At 46.9% G+C, this 22,832-nt stretch overlaps 1 protein-coding gene across 7 annotated transcripts in view; it reads right to left on the bottom strand.

Annotated features, from left to right (window-relative positions):
- The window catches only part of POMT2 (protein O-mannosyltransferase 2), a 45,706-nt gene that overhangs the window by 22,494 nt on the left and 380 nt on the right, over positions 1-22,832 (bottom strand). For 2 of the 7 annotated variants that reach the window (XM_002754150.6, XM_009006387.5), the window contains exons 1-8: positions 22,244-22,706; positions 14,132-14,216; positions 9,204-9,308; positions 7,574-7,682; positions 5,755-5,863; positions 4,027-4,186; positions 2,425-2,531; positions 1,696-1,778 (exon numbers count right to left, since the gene is read on the bottom strand). In XM_002754150.6, the coding sequence (XP_002754196.1) occupies positions 1,696-1,778; positions 2,425-2,531; positions 4,027-4,186; positions 5,755-5,863; positions 7,574-7,682; positions 9,204-9,308; positions 14,132-14,216; positions 22,244-22,491 (1,006 nt within the window). In that variant the 5' untranslated portion in view covers positions 22,492-22,706. Of the gene's footprint in view, positions 1-1,695; positions 1,779-2,424; positions 2,532-4,026; positions 4,187-5,754; positions 5,864-7,573; positions 7,683-9,046; positions 9,309-14,131; positions 14,217-22,243; positions 22,707-22,832 lie in introns of those variants that run through there. The other 5 variants (XM_078335511.1, XM_078335509.1, XM_078335510.1 and 2 more) reach the window with 3 other exon arrangements.

Raw genomic sequence — 22,832 nt, forward strand, 5'->3', positions numbered from 1 at the left:
GACCACTCTTCTGCAGCCTCCTCTCCTAATTCCTCCTCCTCTTGCATTCCCCACTGACCTGACCTCAGCCCTATTCTCCTCTTCCTACAGTTTCCTTACAAATTATAGCTACTATCACAGCATGAATCACCCTTTTACTTGGTTGATTCCTCCTCTGAAAGCATCAGCCGCAAGCCCACTGGCCCCATGGCACCAATTTCCCCAAGCAGCTCACTGTCAACCCCTCTAGGGTGGAATTCAGTATCTGCCCTTCCAACCCAACTTCTTCTCCTGCTTCCCTATTTCTCATTCTTCCCAGTCCATGGTATTTTAGGCACTGTGCAAAGCCCTGGAAAGACTCATGAGTAAGATGCAGTCTCTGCCTCCAGGAAGCAATCATGTGCACTCAAGTCCTTAGTGACATGTTTCTTCTTTTCTGTGCCTAGATCTCCCTTGCATATGCCTATCTGCTTACTCCTGTGGCTGCCCCGCCATGCCCTGCTCAGGTCCCTGCAATAGCTTCCCAGAGGGCTTCTCCTTTCTCCAATCCTGTCCACTCCCTAGCCAGCCGTGACTCTCCCATCCATGTCATCTCCCTACAGCACAGCCTTCCTGGCCTCCAGCCTGCTCAAAGACCTCCACTAGGTCTCCACGGCCTCTTTAAGGAAGCCAAATACCTCCTCCAGACACCTCAAACCCTCATAGTCTGGACCCAACCCAACTTTTCACATTTATCTTTCAGTAGTTTTCTGCATATAACCTGTGCCTTGAGTTTTGGTCTGTCCTCAGCTTTGATCACGTCATCCCTCCTACCTGAGATGCCCTCTCCTCTATCTGCTGAAAGCCACCTATCCTTCCAGGGCCTGACTCCAAGGCAACCCACATCATGTACCTCTGATGCCCTCAACTGCCCAGCAGCCATGCTCTTTCACACCTATCGATCCCCAGAGCTGTACTCCCTCTTTATATACTCAATGCCTCTGGTCACACTATGTGGACCTCCTCTACACCAGGCTTCATCTCTGGAGGGTGAGCACGTGCTCCACTACCATCTGGAATAGGCGAATGGATGCGACACTCAGAAAGCGATGCAGGAAACTGACAACTGGCTCTGAAGGGCCTGGTGCTGTCACCAGATTCTCTCTGAGTGAGCTTCCCACAAAGGAGAAGTCATTCTTTAGGGTCAGAGAACTTGCTGCTCAGGATGTCTTCCTCTCCTCTGTCCTGATTCACTCTTGAGTATTTTTTTTTTTTATTTTATTTAGAGAAAGGGTCTTGCTATGTTGCCCAGACTGGAGTGCAGTGGCTATTCACAGGCACAATCCCACTCCCTGAGCACAGGAGTTTTGACCTGCTTTGTTTCTGGCCTGGGCCAGTTCACTCCTCCTTAGGCAACCTGGTGGTCCCCTATTCCCAGGAGGTCACCATATTGATGCCAAACTTACTGCAGACACGCGATGGGCATAGCACACTACAGCCCAGACCTCCTGGACTCAAGTGATCCTCCAGCCTCAGCCTCCCGAGTAGCTGGGACTACAGGCATGTGCCACCATGCCTGGCATTCTTAACTGTTTTTACGAGATCTAACTGGGTCTTTCTCTCACTGTGCCATCCATCATAGGCTAAAACAACCCAAGCCATCATGTTTGTCTTTTCTAATTCAACTCCCAGGAAGTCCCTCTGCCTCCTCCTTCGTGAAGGCCCAGAGACACTCACGTTCAGGGATGGAAGCATTGTGCAGGTTGTTTCCTGAAAGCCGGGCCTGGAAGGCAGAACTGAAGAAACCATCACCAGGGCCACTGCGGGGAGAGGAAGAGCAAAAGAGAGCCAAGCTAAAGGAGTGAACATGTGATTTCCCAGGAGTGCTGGGAAGAGCTCTGCTCACTTAGTTTAAGGGAAGTTCAATCAGATCATGGAACAGAGGTGGATGACGGAGTTGAAGAAATCCCAACTCAGCCACTTACTAGCTGTGTGACCTTGGGCAAGGTAATCTTGTTCAGCCTTAGCTCCTCATAAACTAGAGATTTAAAGAAACCAACAGAAGTCGCAAGTGATTGCGATTAAATTAGATAATGTATATAAAATGTAGAACACGGTTCCTGATTCTCAGGAGCTGCGCGTTAAGTGGGAGCTGCTGCTGCTGGCGTTACTGTTATTGTCGCCCTCACTCCTACTGCACACCGTAATGCACAAGGGACTCTACTTGGAGATAAGGGACAATTTGTCCAGAAGAAAAGTAGCTTCTTCCTTCAGGTTAGGGTGCTGGCCTTTCTGAGCCCTTAGCATACCCAAAGGATAGAACAGAGAGGGAAAGAAACAGGAAAAGGCTCCTGGGTCCCTCTCCTACCATTTTAACCGCAGACCCAGAACATCATCCGGCCCCTCCACAGGCTTAGGGGCAAAAGGGAAACCAGAAGCAAGATGCTGCAAAGGCTCTGTCCATACCTTTTACTCAGCACCATGAAGTGAACAGCAAAGGTGGCTGTGTAGAGAGCCAGGGGCAGCACGATGAGGCACAGGACACGAGCAGTCAGGTGTTTTCCCACAGTCACCTGCAAACAGAGGCCAGCATGGGGTAGTAGGCATGTGAGACCTCATTATTCCTTATGCACTATGCATGCATTATATATAGTTTTTAATGTGTAAGACATAATCATAAAAAACGGCCAACAGGAGAGAAGCGTATGTGGAAACCCTAAGCCTTTCTGTGACACCCACCACCCAAGCACTACACAAGATAAACACGGGCCAGCCCTCTGCTGCCTCTCCAGGCTCTGCATCCGGGACCCCAGGCTATCACTGTGCCAAGGACAAGGTTCACCAGTCCCCTCCATGTTCCAGGGACACTGATATCCTTCTACTTTCCCAGTGCTTCCTCTACTGTCCCAGCACAACCCATCACATGGCTAATGGCTCCTTATCGTAACTTCAGGCCTCAGCTTCCCCCCAGAGGCCTTCCTGGATTGCTTGGGACTGGCCTAGTGCCATCCTCTGTGTTCCCCCAGCACTCCTAGCTGACTTTAACTGCCTCCTTCCTTATTTCTCCCTCTTCATTGACCCCAGAGGGTAGGGATCATATTGCATTCATCTGTATATTCCAGCACCTCACACACAGAGTAGATGGTCATTATATATTTTCTGAGTGAATGAATAAACTTGTTAGGAGTTAGATCGGAGGTCATGGAGCAGCACTATAGCAGAGTGATGGCCTGGGGCCAATCTAACCTGGGTGTGATTTCTAGATACAGCTCTCACTCCCCAATAGCCTTGGGGAAGTCATTACCTCTGTAGGTCTTGATTTCCTCTTTTGAAAATCAGGTTAATAATTCCCCACCTCATAGAACTATGATGAGGGGTAAGTTAGACCATGGAAATAAAGCATTTTGCATACTGCCTGGCATAGAATCAGTCCTTAATAAATAATAAACCATAAGGCCCTTATTGGCCTCCAAATATGGAGACTGTGGGTCAGGAAATGAAAATTTTGAGTTCAGGTGGGGCACAGTGGCTCCCACCTGTAATCCCAGCACTTTGGGAGGCCAAGGCAGGCAGACCATGTGAGGTCAGGAGTTTGAGACCAACCTGGCCAACATGGTAAAACTCCATCTCTACTAAAAGTACAAAAGTTAGCTGGGTGTGGTGGTGTGTGCCTGTAATCCCCACTACTCAGGAGGCTGAGGCAAGAGAATCACTTGAACCCAGGAGGCAGAGGTTGCAGTAAGCCAAGATCGGCCACTGCACTCCAGCCTGGGTAACGAAGTGAAACTCCATCTCAAAAAAATAAAAAAGGAAAGACATTACAAAACAAATGCCAAAAGAGGCTTCCAAAAATGTGAGTCCATCCTCTCCCTTGAACCCTCTCCAGTCCTTAGCCGGGCCTACTCCCTGATGTTCTGCTGTCTGTGGAGGGTGGGGGGGGTCCAGCCCACCTGGGGCCCAGGACACAGCCACTCTGCCACCTGCAGCAGAGACAGAGAAGGCCACGGGCTCCTACGAAGCAATATCAGGGAGCAAAAACATTTCTAAAGCAAACACTTGGGTGCTCACCAAGGAAAGACTGAGGTCTCCGAACAGGTACCAAAGGTCTGCAATGGTGTTCAGCCCCACTTGAAGGATGATAAAGAGGCCAACAAACTTGACCCCTAAAGCACCAGCAAGACTAACACCAGTCAGGCTGAGCCAGAACCACCAGGGGGCAGAGAAGGGCCTGAAAATCAACAAGACGGAGTTCAATTTGGCAGCAGGAACCAAAGCCAAACGCAAGCGCAGCAGGGGACAGGGCAGTTCTCAGACTCAGAAAGACTGTGTTGGGCCCTGTCTTGGGGGCTCTTAGCTTCAAGAGACGATGGCGTGGCTCCATGGAGGTGATGATCTGTGAAACCCCTGGAATGGCAGGCAAACCACAGTCTGAGTGAGCAGGCTATTTTTCTAGGGAGAGTGTCCAGTGTTCCTGGCTAATACAGGGCTCAGGGCAAGCAGGGACTCCTTCTTCACTAGTGATGGGTCAGAAAGGAGTAAAAGGAGAATCCTGAGGTGCCCCTGGACTCAGGCAGCCCTCTCCTTTTTGTCACCTCTGACCTGTCAAAGGCAGCATTTACTGAGTGCTTACTGTGTGTCAGGTACCATTCCAAGTACAACATGTATATTAACTCTTCCAGCTGCCACTACAGCCCACAGCGGATCCTGTGTCACTAGGTCCTCTTTTTGCACAGGAGGAAATTGAGATACAGAGAGATGGAATAATGCAGCTAGCCGGCAGTGGGGCACAGTTTTAACCCAGGCAGTTGGGTCAAGGTTAGTGCTGTTAACCATTTTGCTATTCGTGTAACACCTAGTACTCTACATTGTGATTCTCTGGCTCTCTGGCTGCCTCCTCTTCCAGAGTGAATATTCCTTAACAGCCAAGCCCAACGGAGCTCTGTACCTCCAGCTCCCAGCATAGTACCTGGCACAAAGTATGTACTCAAGAAATGGTAGGTGGGAGTAGATGTGGCATAAGTAGAACACCCAAAGCCAGAGTGGGCTGAGAGGCACTGATCAGGTTTGATTAGCGTAATGGAGCTTAATGAGCCTGGCTGTGCCAAGTTAACTTCCAGAAAAGCCTAGGAGGGGCCAACTCTTTTGGTTTGAATAGAATGAATGACTTATTCTACTTTCTCAGAAGTAAAAGAATGATCTGGAAAAGACTATTCTAGAAGCAGACTGGACCCTCCAGGTCAGCTTTAGAATTGACCAGGACCTGGAAAATTTCCTCTTGGCTGGTATGGGCCATTCAAGCCAACCTTTATATATACTATTTCCATCATTAGGTCAGGACTGGATACAACCACTGAGGGCAGGCAGCATCTACCCTGGTGCCCTCCCTTTCAGGACAGAGTATGTGAGGATAAGCCCGTCTCAGGATCTCCTAACCAGCACTGGTTACAAGAGGTGGGTGGGGAAAGCATTAGGACCACTCCATGATATCCCCAAACCCCTACCCAATTGTACTCCATTGTAAACATGATAATATTACTACTCTTGAAAAAGACAACTGACATTTTCTCAGTCTTGAATATGGCAAAAATAAAATCATCTGTAGAAAACCTTTTAAAATCTGTTTTTATGATCTAAAACAGACAATCTAAGTTAAAAAACAAACAAACAAAAAGTATGCTTGCCTTAAACTCAGTTTCAAGACAAGTCTCTGGGCACCCACCCTGGCCCTGGCCATTACAGAAATTTTGGAGCTGCCACAGCTTCCGACCCTCCCCTCCCGGGGATGGTGTTTCTGACCTGTCCACGCAGGAGTTGTACTTGACCATGCTCAGCATGGCAGCCATGATGAAGAACATCAGGATGGGGTCAAGGAGAATGTACTGGGACAGAGTGAGGCATCCCGTGTCTGAAAAACATGAGCTCACTGGTGAAAAAGTGAGGTAAGAGAGGGGCCCCCTAAAACCAAACACCCCAGCAGTAGGAAACAGTTCCTCTTGCCACTTAATTGAATGTAAGCACTTGGCAGTGAGGACTAGAGTCATCACTGAGTCTTCAGGGAGGTGGAAGCCACAGCTCTGGGAGACATCAAAGCCCAGTGACGAGAAGCAGTATCTCACACTGCTTCTAGGCCCTCAACCCAAGGGAGCACCATGTCATTCATTCACTCCGAGCCACCCTGAGACGAGGTCTCTTCCACATTTCCACCATCAAAAAGAGAGTCCTGCCACCCTGCTTATGTCACCGCAAACTATCTAAACCTATGACAGAATCTTATCATTTTACATGAAGTCTCTCTTGGGGGTTGATTCTCCCAACAGATGGCAGAGTGATTTTCTTTTCTAACTTAAATCCTTAAATCTCATTATGTCATGCCCTTGCTTAAACCCTCCAATGTCTTCCAATATCACTCAGAGTAAAAAGATCTCATGACACCTGCCAAAGTCTGCATGGTCTCCCTCCCCATCCAACCTCATCTCCCAACACCCTCTGCCTCACTCACTCTGCCCTCGCCATGCCAGCCTTCTTGCTGGGATTTGAACCCACAGAGCTCCACACCACAATTGCAGCACATGTGCTTTCCCTACCTGAATGCTCTTCCCTCACATCTCTGCAGGGCTTGATCCTTTGTCTCAGTCAGGTCTCCACTCAAAGCTCCCCTCTCAGAAGCTCCTCCTTGACTATGCTGTCTAACACAGTACTGATCTCCATTATTCCATCCCTTACCCTGCTTTACTTCCTACACTGCACTTGTGGCTTGGGACCTCACATTACAGACTTATTCATTTATTTGCTTATTTACTGTCTGCCCCATGATGGGGTAAGCTGAATGAGACCAGAGTGCTTCATTGGTGTATCCTCTGAGACCAAGAAAAGTGCCCAGGAGCAGGGGAGGTGCTTGAGAAATAACTGTTGAATTTAAAGTAAATAAAGGACTAAATGAATGAATAACTGAAGATGGAAATTCAAGAAACAAGGAAAAAGCCACCAGTGCTCTGTACAGAAAGCCAATAATCTTGCAATCTATCTGTCAAAGCAAACCCCTAAAGTACCCATTTAAATTGGCCTAGACTTCTTTAAATAGTAAGCTCCACGAGGTCATGAATTCACTTTCTTAAGAACAAAGCTAGCAACAGGATCAACTTCTATGATGAACTCTCATTTATCCAGGTGAGGATTATTATCCAAGCTCCCATTTTGCTATCTCTTGCCACCCAGCTACTTCTGGGACATTTGCCTTTGTATTCAGTTGAAATTAGGAATGCAAACTAATCTTAACCTAAGAGAAGCAAAATTAGAATTATAAGCTTCCTTCAAACATACACATACTCACACATACCAATCTATCTTATTACCCATCCCAAACTCAAATGTGAATAGCTTGGGATCACTCACGTGGTTCTCCCCTCCAATAATATAAAGGCTTGTTATGTATAACTATTGAGATACATTAAGTATTACTAGTGAATAAAATGAGATTTGTAGCACATTTTACCCAATCCTAAAATTAATTAAGAACTGGACCCGCAGATAGGGCCCTTGAATGTACTGATTTTCAGCTACGCTCACAGAGTGGCAGCCATTTTCCAAAAGCCATGGCATGGCTAAGACGACTTACCAAAGGTGAGGAGGGCAGCGGTGAGCAGTGCTGCTGAGAGGGACTTGGACAGATCCAGTACAGTGAGGTAGGCAAAGGGGACCAGCCAGGAACCGAGGAATGCACAGAACTGTGGGGGGAATAGAGAAGTTGTCAAATAAGCTGAGCTGGGCATCAGGGACCTACTGGACTCAGTACACCTAACGTTTAAGACAGGGGACCTGATGAAGGCATGACTTTGGTGACCTAAAGTCACCTAGGATATCTATAACTAAGAAAACAGTACTGTAACAGTGAAGAGTCAAATCAAGCAATATGTATGTTCCCATTAAGCAGCAACTTGTGCACTGACAGGACATCAGCAAAGTTCAGCCAGGAAGGTGTGGCAGGAGAGAAGGAGAAAAGCGACCAAGTAGCTACACAGCAGGAATAGAGAGAAGGGAAGAAAATGAGTGTTATTAACACATAGATGGTAATTGATAGCCATTAGCTCCTATTACAAAACTGTAGGTACAAGTTGAGAAAGACCCTTCTGAAGGTGTTTCAGAGAATTCTAAGGAACTCCTAGTTCTTTTCTTCAATTACACCAGAAACCAGTCTCTAATCTGCACAATGTACATATTTTGATTTTGGAAAAAGGGATTGCTTGATACTTCAGTACCTGGATGCCTGTTTGGTTTTTTTTGTTTTTTTAAGCTACCAGCCCTCTTCCCTCCCCTACCTGTCCATCAAAATAAACAGACCAGCCAGGAGAATGGGAAATTCTCACATTTGGTTGTCACATCCAATTATGTATGCTACGTGGTGTTCAAAAGTTATTAGGAAGACACAGAATCACCTAAGAACATAATTTGAGGGTGGGATACACTCCTTGTTTAATAGACCATGATATGGCCATGCAAACCAACTAATGACAAGGCCAAATGAGCACATAGCCATTTATCTAAAATGCTGGAAAACCCTCAAGGAAAGGGGCTAGTAAATGCAAACTTCTCTGAAGGTCCACACTGCAGGTCAGCTTCTGCTGGCTTCATTCAGCTACATGTTCAGGGTTCCCAAAGAGTTGGGTGTTTAGGCTCTGCCATGCTCCATCAAGGCTGGTGCTGTGAATCAGGACATAGAGGGACTGGAGCAGATGTTTGGCCTCCCTTAAAATAAGGCTGGAAAATTCTTTCCGTGTGCCTGAAATCTTCATGGGGAAAGACACAGGAGCTTAGTGACAGGGTGTGGGATGCCAAAATCTTCAGATAAGGCTCTGAGAGGTAGGCAAGACTCCAGCAGCTGTGGCTGTGAGAGGAGGAGCAGGCAGCGTGCTAGTGCACAGAAGCACCACTGGAGCTGCAGGAGACTCCTAAATGCCCGGCTTCCAGGCTGCTCTCCAACCTCAAGTCTGACAGTACACCGGGCAGGCAGGGCAGCAGGTGACAGTGTGTACTTGCTCCTATCTATGTCATCTCTGAATTATTTGTGGCCTCCTCTTCCCTTCTTCCTCACCTCAGTTCTAAATATCTCCACCACAGGGGAGGATCTGATCATCCTCCCCTCTCCTCACCACTGCCACCACTCCAGGGCTGCTAACTGCAACACTTCTGATGTTAGTATGGTGTGGCCCTAGGGTTCCGTCAGTCCATATCAAGTCAGGAAGCCTTACTCCTCTCATTCCCATGTAGCTGTGATGCTCATATTTATCCCCAGGCTTCTGGAACAAAAAGGTACCATCATATCCACTCAGGTAGCCAGCAAGACCTATCAGCATCTGAGGAGAGAAGAACAAACAGAAAGATGAGAAGCCTTTGGGAGAAGATTCCTCTGTCCTCTGAACTTCCCTCCAGCTGCACCCACAGACTTTGGCTTCCCTTGACAACCATCCATAGAAAAAGTTGCCAATGTGACATTTTCTCCTGCAGCTGCCACAGAGCAAAGAATCTTTTGTCTACAGAGTTCACTGCTTCAAACAAATCCTCTCTTGTATTATGGCCGAGTTCTGGGAACAGCGCAGCCTAAACACTTAGGAAGGAAAAAGAGCTCCAATTTGAAGGGCAGAGTCAGTAAGGGGCTCTCTTATTCCCCTTTCTTTCAGATAGTTTAAAATAAAACATGGCAGCTCTTGGGTCATGGGCAGGGGCTGGTTCCTGGGAAACTGGCCTTTTGAAAGGCAAGTGAGGTTCCAAGTCACGATGAGGGAGAAAAGGGACCAAGGAGCTACACACCAGGAATAGAGACGAGGGAAGAAAATCGGAAAGAGGAATGTAAAGACAGATGAATTTGCCCAGAGGAGAGGAGAAAAACGGCCAAAGGCCAGAGGCTGCTTTCTCCTATTCCTAATATTCCAAAGGAGGGCAACCTTGGTGCCTCCCAAACCAGAACAAATCAACTATAAACTGAGACTGTGAGTCATGAATCCGTCAAAACCTTTGAGAAGACTGGCCGTTTCTTTTGGATATTTCCTTGGCCATCAACCTTGTAAAATTCTATTTTTCACACAAGCCACCAGAGGCAGCTGAAGTATAAAAACTGCCGGCAAATGCCAACCATCTGGGACAGCCCCAGGCTGCTCCAGCCTGACCCGAGGGCTCTGGCAGACTGTGTGGAGCACGGAATACACTGGCTATATGGGGAAAGTCCCTCTTAGCCACACTTGAGGGACTTGGATTTGGACCACTAATCAACCCACTTTTTTCTCTATGTAGTTCTAAACAAAGCCACTCTCTACAGTTCCAGGTCAAGGTATAGAAGCCAAAGTTTGGCAGTAAAAGACTACAGAGACTTGTTTTTAAAAAGGAATGGGGGAACCCCAGGGTCCAGAGGAACTAAAGCTGCCAAGTGGCAATGAAATGAACCCCTCTTCCCACCTGGGATCTTGGAGGACAAGCTTGCCTGGTGCTGGTCATACGTTTCCAGGCTGCTTGGCTGGTCTGGAGTGAAGAAATGCACGGATGTCTTAGATCTCGGTACCCTACCTTCTAGCTCTCTGATCACAAACAATACTTACTATCACTGAGCTATAGGTCATAAAAACTTCCTCACAGCAAGTGTGAGGGTTAGAGGTGATGCTATTAAGTGAACACCTATCGCTATACCAAGCACTTAGCAGACACTCAAAGTTCAGTTCTCTCTCAGTCCCCTTAAAAGTAGTTAAAAGTAGTCCCAAGTTAATTTCTTAAACAATTCTTTCAAATCAATAGAAAAAAATGAATAACTTATCAGAAGAAATGGCAAATTCATAGAAAACAAAACACAAATGGCTAACAAACATATGAAAAAATGTTCAACCTAACTCATAAAACCACACAAATGAAAACATACTTTAAAAACTTTGTCAATTGGAGACATCATTTTTTACTCTCCAATTGACAAAGTTTTTAAAGTATGATCACACCAGTGCTGGCAATGATGTGGGGAAGAAAGCATGGTCACACACTGTTGGTGAGAGTATATATTATTACATTTTTGCAGGAAAACTTAGCAATAACACACACAATTTTAAATGTGCATATTCTTTGATTCTTTTAGCTTGACTGCTGGGAGTTTTTCAGATATACCTGCACAACTATGCAATGATATATGTACAAGGATGCTCACTGCAGTATCTTTTGTAAAGGCTACAAACTAGAAATAACATACATGCTGCCCACCAACTGAAGAGGGGTGAAATACTTACGGCACGTCTATGTAACAGAATGACACATGGCTGTGACAAAGAATGAAGCACACCTTTATGTGCAAATGTGGGAAGAAGATAATTCACGTTTCAAATACAAGTTGCTAAACCATTGTCGTCTTATCCCATTTGAGTTTTTAAAAAGGATTGTGTGTATACACGTGTACTGTGTTGTTCACATGTACATATATCAAAACAGACACACTTGTATTTGTATAAAAAAATTCCTAGAGGAATATAAGAAACTATTGACAAAGATGACCGTGGTTACCTCTGAGGACTAGAAATGTGGTGGCGGAGGCTTCTGACCTTGTACTTCCTTCCGTGCTGACCACATTTTCTACTATGTGCAGGCTTTCTTATTTTATAAGTTCCTGTTGGACTGGAGCCACCAGATTACGAGGGCTGGGGGCCAGTGTGAAGTAGCGGGTCTCAGCCTTAGTAGCGAAGGAGAAAACTTCCTGCTTGCCACTGGGAGGGGCTTTTGATTCCTTGACTGGCTTCGCCTCAGAACCTGCAGAAGCTACTATGCCCACTCACAGGCTTCCAGTTTGCTCATCACTCTCTTTTAACCAGACAGAACACAGAATCATCAGGAGATGAATTAGGGGTGCAGATGGGCCACACTCCCTGAGAGCAGCCTTAGAAGCCTCACACTTCTCCCTTCACACGGGCAACTGGATGTGAGGAAAGCAAAGCTTGGGTAAATTATTATTATTTTGCTTCTGTCACCCAGGCTGGAGTGCACTGGCACAATCTTGGCTCACTGCAGCCTCCACCTCCCAGGTTCAAGCCATTCTCCTGCCTCAGCCTCCCAAGTAACTGGAACTACAGACACATACCACCACGCCTGGCTAATTTTTGTGTTTTTACTAGAGACGGTGTCACCATGTTGGCCAGGCTGGTCTCAAACTCCTAACCTCAGGTGATCCACCCGCCTCAGCCTTCCAAAGTGCTGGGATTACAGGTGTAAGCCACCGCGCCCAGCCAAAGGCTAAGGTAAATTAAACCAATCAGCCAGTCCTGTGCACATGTCCACATGCGCTGAGCACTGAGAAACTCCAAAAAAGAAGGGGCAGTCCCCAGCGGAAAGACTGGGCTGGGTTTCCTCTGAAAAAATCTTCATCAGAGGTCTGGTTCACAGGCTAGCTCCATGCAAATACTCAACACATTCTGTTGCTTAATTCTATGGTAGTAACAGATGGAGTCTGAGGAGTGAGCCAAGGCAAGTTTGCAAGGAAATGTGGTGTCATGATTAAGAGAGCAGGCTCTATGCCAGTCTCAACCTTGAGTCTGCCACTTACTAGCTTGGCTCCCTATGGCAAACTACTAACCTTGCTTCAGTTCCTCATCTGTAAAATGGGGATACGAAAACACCTACTTTATAAGGTTGTTCTGAGGCTTACAAGAGATACCGACTCTAAAGTGACTAGAACAGACTAAATGTTCTTAATGGCTCTTCTTGTGTTGTCGTTATAGTATAAAACAGATAGGAAGAGGCATAATACCTTCTACACTTTTCCTGGGCTCAGAGCCAATTCTGAAATAGGCTACCTGTTCTACCTCCCTCTCCACCCCTCCCCGCTGTAGGGCCCCCTGCTCTCATGTTTCCTTAAGCCCACCCATAGGTGATTTTCCTGATCTTTGATAAAAGACTACTATCACTGCCTCCTCCTGCCTTCCCTGCTCCCACCTTTATCCCCAAGTACCACATGCTCCAAGATCACTCCCCACTTCATCACAGGAAAATTCCTGTCCCCTTGGTGCCCAAGATCTAAGTCTCCAGTTAGGAAGAAAAGCCTGAGTGAATTCCAGGGCTAATCCAACAGTCTTCTCAGAGGTGTTTGCTTTTAAGAGTAAAATGAGCCTGGCACAGTGGCTGACATCTGTAATCCCAGCACTTTGGGAGGCCGAGGCAGGTGGATCATCTGAGGTCAGGAGCTTGAGACCAGCCTGGCCAACATGGTGAAACCCCGTCTCCACTAAAAATGCAAAAATTAGCCAGGCATGTTGGTAGGTGCCTGTAATCCCAGCTACTTGGGAGGCTGAGGCAGGAGAATCACTTGAACCTGGGAGGTGGAAGTAGCAGTGAGCCAAGATCATGCCATTGTACTCCAGCCTAGTGGCAAGAGTGAAACTGCTCTCACACAAACAAAGAAGAGTAAAATGAATTCTAATTGATGGAATTTCTAATGGTAAAACATGTGAAAGAAACAAATCAAACAATGTGTATGCTGGGCATGGGAAGGGAGAAAAAAGTCAGCCCATGTAGACATCAGCCCCCTACGCTATTTCCGCTTCATGCAATATATTCCTATCTCTTTTTTAAAACTGAGACAAATTCACATAACATCCACCATTTTAAAGTGTGCAATGGGTGGTTTTAAATACATTCACAAGACTGTGCAATCATTACCACTATCTAATTCCATAACATGTCATCACCCCAAGAAGAATCCCCCTACCCATTTGCAGTCATGGCCTCCCCTGAGATCCCAGCAACCAGTAATCTACTTAGTGTCTCTGCGGATTTGTCAGTTTTAGAGAGTCCATGTAAGTGGGATCACAGGGTATGTAACCTTTTGTGTCTGGCTTCTTCCATTTAGCATAGTGTTTTCCAGGTTCATCCACGTTGCAGCACGTATCAGAACTTCATCCTTTTTTAAGGCCCAATATTATCCACCATATGGCTGTGCCACATTTTGTTGATCCCTCCCTCAGCTGATGGGTCCGCTATCCATTTCCGAGCCCAGAGGACTCTCTAAAAACACCAAACATTTTCCATGAAAGTAGCTGGTCTGAAATGTCAGAAAATTCCTTCTGCAAGTCCCAGAATTAAATCCAAAATCAAGATGTGGCTCCCACCCTCAGGACTGATCCTCCAGGACCAGAGAGCTGCTGATCACCACACTGCTCACCTTTCCCAGAGGCGGGTGCACATCAAAGAAAAACGTGCGGTTGATATAGTAACTTCCCATTTTTCCAAAGTGAGTCTCATCCCAACTAAAGGAAACATAAAAAGAGAAACAAGAATTGTAAAATTATCATAAAATTCAAATGGCCTTAATAAAGCATGGTTAAAAGTAAAGGCTATGCATTTCAAATGATTAATGAAGAAGTCTGGCTTTTTTTTTTTAAGAAAAGCTTTTGACACAAGTGATTTGAAGAAGACAGACATCAAGCTGGCCACTGGTCTTCATTTAGACAGATGAGAAAGGTGAGCAAGTAGTCACCAGCTAGTTACCAATTAAGTTAAATACACGTACACTCACTCTGTATCTTGAGTTTCTATTTATTTTAAAAGGACAAAAAGTTTTCCTATAATATGGAAAGTCTTGTAGTAAGAGTTTTCTTCTTATCCCCAAGTAGCTAGTGTAAACACTGCAATATCTTTTGCAATGGCTAAAAATTGGCTCGTGTAAACAAAAATTTAAATTAAAAAAAATTCTTCCAAGTCTGTTAACTTCTGGGACAGCATTTGCTATCAGAAGGTCCATTACTACATTGCTGGGCTACTGATCAGAGTTGAGACTATCAACCTGATTGGCATAGGAGTCTCATTTTGCTCAGCGACCCTGTGACAAGTAACCTGCTAACTATGATCTGGCTGATCTTATACTAACTAGTATATAAAAACTGAGGGTTTTCTTACTAAGTTAAAACCGTATCTAAAACCTATTCTCATTGCTTAAGTTATTTGCAAGTAAATAAGCAATCTGAATAAATAAGCTTTCAAACACAACGCAAAGTCCTCTTTTACACAATCACATACAACTTTCTACACCACACACGAGGGCTTTAGGAAGGCAGCCAAGTCACCCAGCAGAGCCTGGCCATTTCTACTCGTGATTTTCTCCCTGTAGCTCCAAAGAAGCGTTACTTTCCAGTAGTCATCAATCCCAGGTCATGAGCAGTCATTACTGACCAACTACATCACGGGCAAAACATGCTTTACCCAAAAATCTAGGGATCTTTTTATATCTTACTCGGTGGGTCCAAGATGAGGCAGAAAAATAAGTCTATTTCTTCATCTGCTAAACACACTGCATGACATGCAGTGAGGACACTGGCATGGTAAAGTCAAAGAGAAAAATAATGTCAAAGCAATATAACAAAATTGATTTGCAGAGTGGTCCAGTCCTGGCTCCACCACTAACTAAAGGCACAACCTGGCAAAAGTCACTCACTCTCTCTACTCCTCTTATCTCATCTACAAAATGAACACAATACCTGCCCACCTCCCAGGGAAGTCTTAGGGCTCACATCAGATAACACATGTGAAAGAATTCTGTAGACTATAAAGTATCATACCTGAGGGGCCCTATTTAAACTGTCCTGACATTCGTGGTTAGTTTTTAAATCTGTTTGGGGACATACTAACAAAAGGGTTCCAGTTTTTTGGTTTTTTGGGTTTTTTTGAGACAGAGTTCGCTCTTGTTGCCCAGGCTGCAGTGCAGTGATGCAATCTCAGCTCACTACAACCTCCGCCTCCCGGGTTCAAGCGATTCTCCTGCCTCAGCCTCCCTAGTAGCTGGGACTACAGGCGCATACCACCACATCCGTTGTATATATTTAGTAGTGACAGGGTTTTATCGTGTTGGCCAGGCTGGTCTCACACTCTCGACCTCAGGTCATCCACCTGCCTTGGCCTTCCAAAGTGCTGGGATTATAGGTGTGAACCACAGCACCCGGCCTGGGCTCCAGATTTTCACTTCAAAAGTTTCCCAAGTAAAGCCAGTTGTGACATTCTTATTTCCTCCAGGCTTTTATTGCTTGTGTTAGGAGAGACAGTCCTCCATGGCTCCCTTGTGCTCCTCCAAGCTTTGCAGGGTGTGCCAAGAATGCAATGCTGATCCGTCTTTCCCGAGGTCATTTCTAAGGGCTATGTTTGCCATGAGCATAACCCTTAGAGGGAAGAGTTCATGCCTCCCTCTGAGAAGAGGGCTATCTTGCTTACTGCTTGCTATAAAACACCAGATTCCCAAGCTCAATATTACTTGGCTGTGATGCAACCTACTGCGTGTGCAAGCATTCATCCAGTCCCACAGCACCACCCGGGACTAAGGGGGAAAGGAAACTGACGCCAACATGCTGATGCGCATCCCACTTGCTGTGCCACGGGAAATAAAGTCCTCTGTCTCTGACCCAAGACTTTGTCTTCTGTCGGCATGCAAAAAACAGTAACAGGCTAATTTATCAGCTTATAAGTAGGCTAAGATAAAATCTCAGCCCCTGACAGTGTGGGGACAAGCATAGGATGAGGAGAGACATAGTCTTCCTGAAGAGAAAGAATGAGGGCCTCCACAGGCCGGCAATGGGGGTAGGGAGAGTCCCCACTGTCCCACCTATTAGAGAAGCTGATAGAAAGAGGCAGGATTGAAATGAGCCATTGAATGTCACCTCGGTTATTGCCCCGTCCTCTGGGCAAAAGGAGGAAGAAGTGTGATCATGGCAGCAAGTCCAGCAGCCCCTGCCGAAAGGCAGTACAGACGTGGCTGCTGAATCGAGAAGTCTCCAATGCTTCCACAAATGGTGCAGCAATAGGACCCTGCTATATAAGATAGAACTCAGAGTAAAATGAAAACACTGAAAGATCCTTGGGTGAGCTGTGTACTCAAGCCAAAAGCAAATATAAATATGCCTTGCTTTCTGGCTCAGAGCCACCCTCTCCCTTTATGTCTCACGATCCCTCCCACTCTACCACAACCTCAGCTGCTTTAAAGAATACGATGATTAAAGGTTGGGCTGAGGTCTCTATGTTTGTAAAGGGACTGAAGGTCATGCACACTCATCCTGGTATGCTGGAGAGCCCCAGGGAGGAGAGAGACAAACTCAGAGCTCTGCTGGATGTGAGGTCCCCTATCTCCACCCTAACTGGTCCCATGGTGGGAGGATGTACTAGGCACAGAGGTTACCGCAGGCAATGAGGACTGCAAGGAGAGCTGTAGTAGTGCGCACAAGGACTAAAGGGAAAAGAGCCCCTAAGCCCTGGGGGAGTGACACTGGGGAGACAGTGGCGCCAAGCCTAGTGAAGAGCTACAGTAGGAAAAGCAGCTTCTCCCTACTCCCTGCAGCCAGCACCGTCACACTCTCCAACTGGGGAAATGGCAAAATCTCTAGCTGGCTGTCACCATAGCCCCTGATGCAGGCCTACTAGACACATTAGTTCGAGGTGGAAAAAGTATCCAAATTAAACTGATAAAGTTTGAGCCATGCTCCCTGTAGGGAAAGGAAGTTAAAGTGACATTGGTGGCAGGGCTCTTTGGGCCTCTTCAGTGTACTATTCCTGTGGCTGCCAATGCTGAATATATGTCTGATACTGATCCCATAAGTGTGAAATAGGATTATCCTGTGCAAGGGCTGCTGTGTGTAGACAGGTGATCCTGTCCTCTCCTGGTGGTCCAGAGGAAAAAATTCTACATCCCTGGAAGGAAAGGAAAATAAATCACAAGTTTAAAAACTTCACGGCTGCTGGAGTACTGAGAGCCACGAACCAGAATCACAGTGCCACCTGCTGGACACAGTTACCAAGCACACCCTTTTTAAAAGGGCAGCTATTAACCTCTTACTAGTCAACACTTAGAAATTGATTGCCTGATCCATACAGGCCTCAGGACTCCCAGGCCTAGTATTCCCACTTTGGGGTGGATACATGGGAATCTACTGATAACAAGGGAAGGGTTTAACAAGCCTCACTGATCCTGTGGAAATGGTATATTCAAGAGTACAGCTGGTAATCCCAGCTATTCAGGAGGCTGAGCCAGGCGGATGGCTTGAGGCCAGGAGTTCTAGACCAGCCTGGTGAGCATAGTGAGAACTCGTCTCTTTAAAAATCTGTTTTAATTAGCTGGATGTGGCGGCACATGCCTGTAGTGCCAGCTACTCAGGAGGCTGAGGCAAGAGGAGCCCAGGAGTTTGAGGCTGCAGTGAACTACGATTGTACCACTGCACTCCAGCCTGGGCAACAGAGTGTCACACCTCATCTCTTAAAAAAAAAAAAAAAAGAGTATAGCCAGGCTGGCCCTAGGGGCATTTTGGTTTTACATGAAGAAGTGGCAGCTCCTACTTTAGGAGAAACAATTTTCTCCACGCCTGAAGCTGAGCTGCTGGTTTAATCGGGCCCTTGATTCACAGAGGTTCCTCAAAACATTTAGGCCTGGTTCACCAATGATTAGCCTGCGTTAAAAGCTGATGGTGCCCACCAGGCAGCAGCAGGCATTTAGCCCCAATGACAACTCCGGATGGCTGACAGCAGTAAGGGTTGAAGCATTTGGTATGCCACGTGGAAGACTAAATACTGAGAGAAGAACGCTGAGAAGTGTGGAAACACATCACGGCTGCCTGCCAATGGGACACACTGGACCACTTATGTAGATGCCCACACTAAGGACAGGTACTCTGATAAGACGGACTGGAATCAAACTGCTGATCACGCCTGCACCACTGAGACTGCTGCTATAGCCACCTGGATTCCTGCAACAGGTGTGGAAACATCTACCATCATGGAATAGGCACAATGTAGGGGACTACATGTTTCTGAGACAGAAGCCACCACTGCATGCCAGACTTGTGACACCTGCCAAAAGTTGGCCTGCTGTCTTGCAGTAAAGGAAACCACGTTGCAAGGGGCACTGACCCCACCTGCTCCTGAGAGACTGACATTAGGACTTTGTTCCTCTCCAGGCTATCATCAGTACCTTGCTACTGCTGATACTTTTTCAGATGACAGTGTTGATGCTGCTTTTCCAGTCCAATTATCTGACTCTGTGTATACCATTGTGGCCTTTGAAACTAAACTCTGCCGGCTGGGCACGGTGGCTCATGCCTATAATCCCTGCACTTTGGGAGGCCAAGGTGGGAGGATCACCTAAGGCCAGGAGTTCAAGACCAGCCTAGCCAACATGGTAAAACTCTTTTTTTAATTTAAAAAAAAATTTTTTTAAAGAAAGAAGAAGGAAAAAAAAGAAACTAAACTCTGCCAGGTTTTCTGCTTTCCAAGCCATCTACAGTCTGACATTGGCATATCTTTTTGTCACAATGGCCACCCAACAATGTCAACAGTCAAGAGCCAAGGTATTCGATGGACATCCCACACTCCATACCATCCACAGGCATGATATTGTCAAGTACTGAATAGTTCCCCCAAAGATCAACTCAAAAGATATTTGATTCTATGTTTTTAACCACCTCCTGCTCTACACACCTTAGTGAAGCAGTTTGGTCACCTAAGGCAGCCATTCTGAGAAAGGGTTCATCTCCTTTTGGCTACCAACTGTATAATGATCAGAAAAAAAGGGGTGGAGTGGTATAAAAACCTATTTTAAAAATTTAAGATTCTCCCCTGATCATTTCTGGTCATGATTCATCTTTCTTTCCCCCTGCAGAAAGCCCAGATCAGCTGGGAGGAGAAGGGTGTCCATGTAAATCAGACTTAACTCTGGTTCAGTCACTGGATTGTCTTGTTGGAATGGCCTGGTGCTAGAGTATAAAGTTAATGATCATTTGGTTGGGTACAGTGCTTTTAAAGTCACCCTACAGTGGCCCACATGTGTCACGGTAGAAGACCTAATGGGCCTCTGTCAATTTTCTAACAATGTCCTTGGATATTAAAAGGTCTGGATTGGATACTGGTAGGGGATAAATAAAGAAAAGATGAAGTTATAGGTACCAGGGCAGGACATACTAATTAAGTAGAAATGAAAGGAAAGAAACAATCCTGGCCTCTAGGGAAGGAACACCTTAGTCCCCTGAAGATATAAAGAGAAGGGAAACAGTGTTCTCTTTGTCCCCTAGGTCCAGCACCAAAGCCTGGCAAACATTCATATGGTCCACCTAAGTCAAGCAGCAACTGTAGCTGGCAATGTGACCTGTGGCTGAGTTTATCATCGCACTATGAAAACAGAAAAGCTTTCTCTAGTAGGTCAGTAGGAAAAAGAAAAAAGAAAACAAAAACTCATGTGGACATGGCCAGTCTTGAACTATTCCCATGTGCCTGATGACATCAATACCAACTCCCAAACACAGACCTCCCTCATAGGTGTGCAAATCTAGGTTCAGCACAACCTTCTGTCATTGCAACTGACAGAAATCACATGCTTCTCCTGAGATCCGAGGGGCCTTACTTAGGTTATGCCTCGTCTCGTGATTGAGGCTGCAGTTTCTCAGTGACACTGCCCATGTGGTTTAAACCACTGTAATAGTAATCGAATTTGATGGTGATCCAAATAAAAATCTAACAGAAAACCCTGGAGCGGTCTGCACTCCTTCAAGTAACGTTAGTGTGTAAGAAAGAATGCGTCACAAAATATCTTTCCATTAATCATGGTAGTGACTTTTTTTTTTTAAATGAGATGGAGTCTCACTTTGTTGCCCAGGCTGGAGTGCAATGGTGCCATCTCAGCTCACTGCAACCTCTACCTCCCAAATTCAAGTGATTCTCCCACCCCAGCCTCCCTAGTAGCTAGCATTACAGGCATCCGCCATCATGCCCAGCTAATTTTTGTATTTTTAGTTGAGACAGGGTTTTTCCATGTCGGCCAAGCTGATCTCAAACTCCTGACCTCAGGTGATCCACCCACCTCAGCCTCTCAAAGTCCTGAGATTACAGGTGTGAGCCACCACGACCGGCCTGGTAGTTACTACATAAAAAAATTTTTACAAGGGTAGGGGGATATTGTAATTACTGGTAATGACACCAGAGGTCAAGCTGAACTCCTGTGCAAAGGTCGCAGTGGTTAATAGACTGGTCTTACACCGCAGCCCGTCTGTCTGAAATAAGATTCCTAGGAGCCCCCAGGACTTATTCACAAGTGGCTGAATCCAGGACCCTAGAGAGCATGGTTGAGGTAAATACTGTAGGCTGCCCTTATTCTGCTGCTTAAAGTCCCACTGACAGCAACCTTAATTAAACGCTGTAAGGGACAAATTGAAAAGATTTGGTCCCTGCCTCCGTCAGCCAGGTTAATCCCAGTAGCCAAGGGAGTTGCATATTCTTGTGAAAATCTGCTAGAAGCCAAGACTGTAGAATCCAGGGATCAGAGAAGCTGTTAGATTGCTCATACATCTACACATCATTCTGGGTATACTAAGAACGCAAGGCTCTGACTACATTTCACCTGGGCCATTTCTCAGGGTTGTGTCTGCAGCAAGCAACCTTGAGAAGAGGTAGTGTCTCCCTCCAGGACAAAGAGGAGGTCTGGTACTGCCTTCTATAGAACAGATTTCCCAAGCCTGTCGTTCCTTCACTTGGATGCAACCTACTGCCTGTGCAGTCATCCATTTGAGCCCATAGCGTCACCCTGTGGCAGTTGGATGGCAAGGGAAACTGCTTCTAACATGCATCCTATTTCCTGTAATAAAAAGTCCTCTGTCTCTAATCCAGCAGTCACGACACAATAACAGGCTAATTTATTAAATTCTAAATAAGGCAAGTCTGACAGTCTGTCTTCTTGCTTGCATTTTGCTCAAAGTTCCATTTCTGACACCCAGTAACTGGATAGTACAAACTAAAACCTTTAAGAAAACAAATCTCTCTCACAGGAAGAGTTATGTCTCTTAAAATCCTTTGTCACTATACCTGAACACCCAAACTGGCCTTGCCCTATAGGATAAAGGTACACAGTTAGGTATTTCCCCTCTCTGTTGATGCCTGAAAATCCTGCAAATATACCAACTCAGGCCTTAGAAAATCCTGTACCCAAGAATTTGCAATTCTCTTTGAAAAGTTTAAAGCACCTTTAAAAGCCACAATTTGAAAGCCAGGTGAGGCACTGCAGCATAACCTGGAAGTCATTACAGCTGTTTCCTCAGATCCTAAGCCTCCCGCTGCCCACCCCACACCAGAGCAAACCGATCCCCCTCCCAGAGACTGCACGTCGTCAGAGGCCAACCCACCCGTACTTCAAGTTCCCCCCTACTGCGGCCCCGCCCCTCCTGGTAAATCCCGCCCCCTCCGTGCCCTAGGGCCAATCAGAGGGCGGCGTCCGCTCCCGGTTGCCATGGGTGCTCGCCGAGTCCATCCAGTCACTCACCAGATGTGCGGCGGCTCGTCTAGGCGATGGAAGCGGGTGGCGAAGGACAGCAGCGTCACTAGGGCCAGCAGGGCCCACCGGCTAGCCGTCTCGAAGCGCCGCGAGCCCCGAGCAGGCCGTTTGGGGTTTCGCGCCGCAGCCCTGGCGGCCACGTCCCGGTCAGCGGCCCTAGTAGCCTGGGGCCCACAGCGGCCCCTCCGGGGACGCAGCTCGGTCTCTGCCAGGCCTCCGCCCGTGGCTGGTGGCATCTTCCCCCTCCTTCGGATCGCCCTCTGGCCCGGAGGCACACTCTGTCGGACCAGCCTCCCCGCCAAGGGGGCCACAGGAGGGCAGGTTCGGGGTACCCCGGAAAATGCAGCTCCCTCCGCCAGCAGCGGAGCGCGGTACCCCGCGCTCGGGGCGCGGCGGGCAGCGTGGTCGCGGCCGGGGCCGCTAGGAGGCAGCCAGAGGCGCAGAGCATGTCGGGATCGGGAGGGCCGGACGGCCCGGGGGGGGAACGGGGCAGGAGGGGACGGGTTCAGGGAACTGCAATTCCCAGCAGCCCCAGGGCACGGGGCATGGCGGGAGGGCTGCGCAAGCCAGAGGCGAC

This window comes from Callithrix jacchus, chromosome 8, assembly GCF_049354715.1.
Source record: "Callithrix jacchus isolate 240 chromosome 8, calJac240_pri, whole genome shotgun sequence".
NCBI classification, from domain to species: Eukaryota; Metazoa; Chordata; class Mammalia; order Primates; family Cebidae; genus Callithrix; species Callithrix jacchus.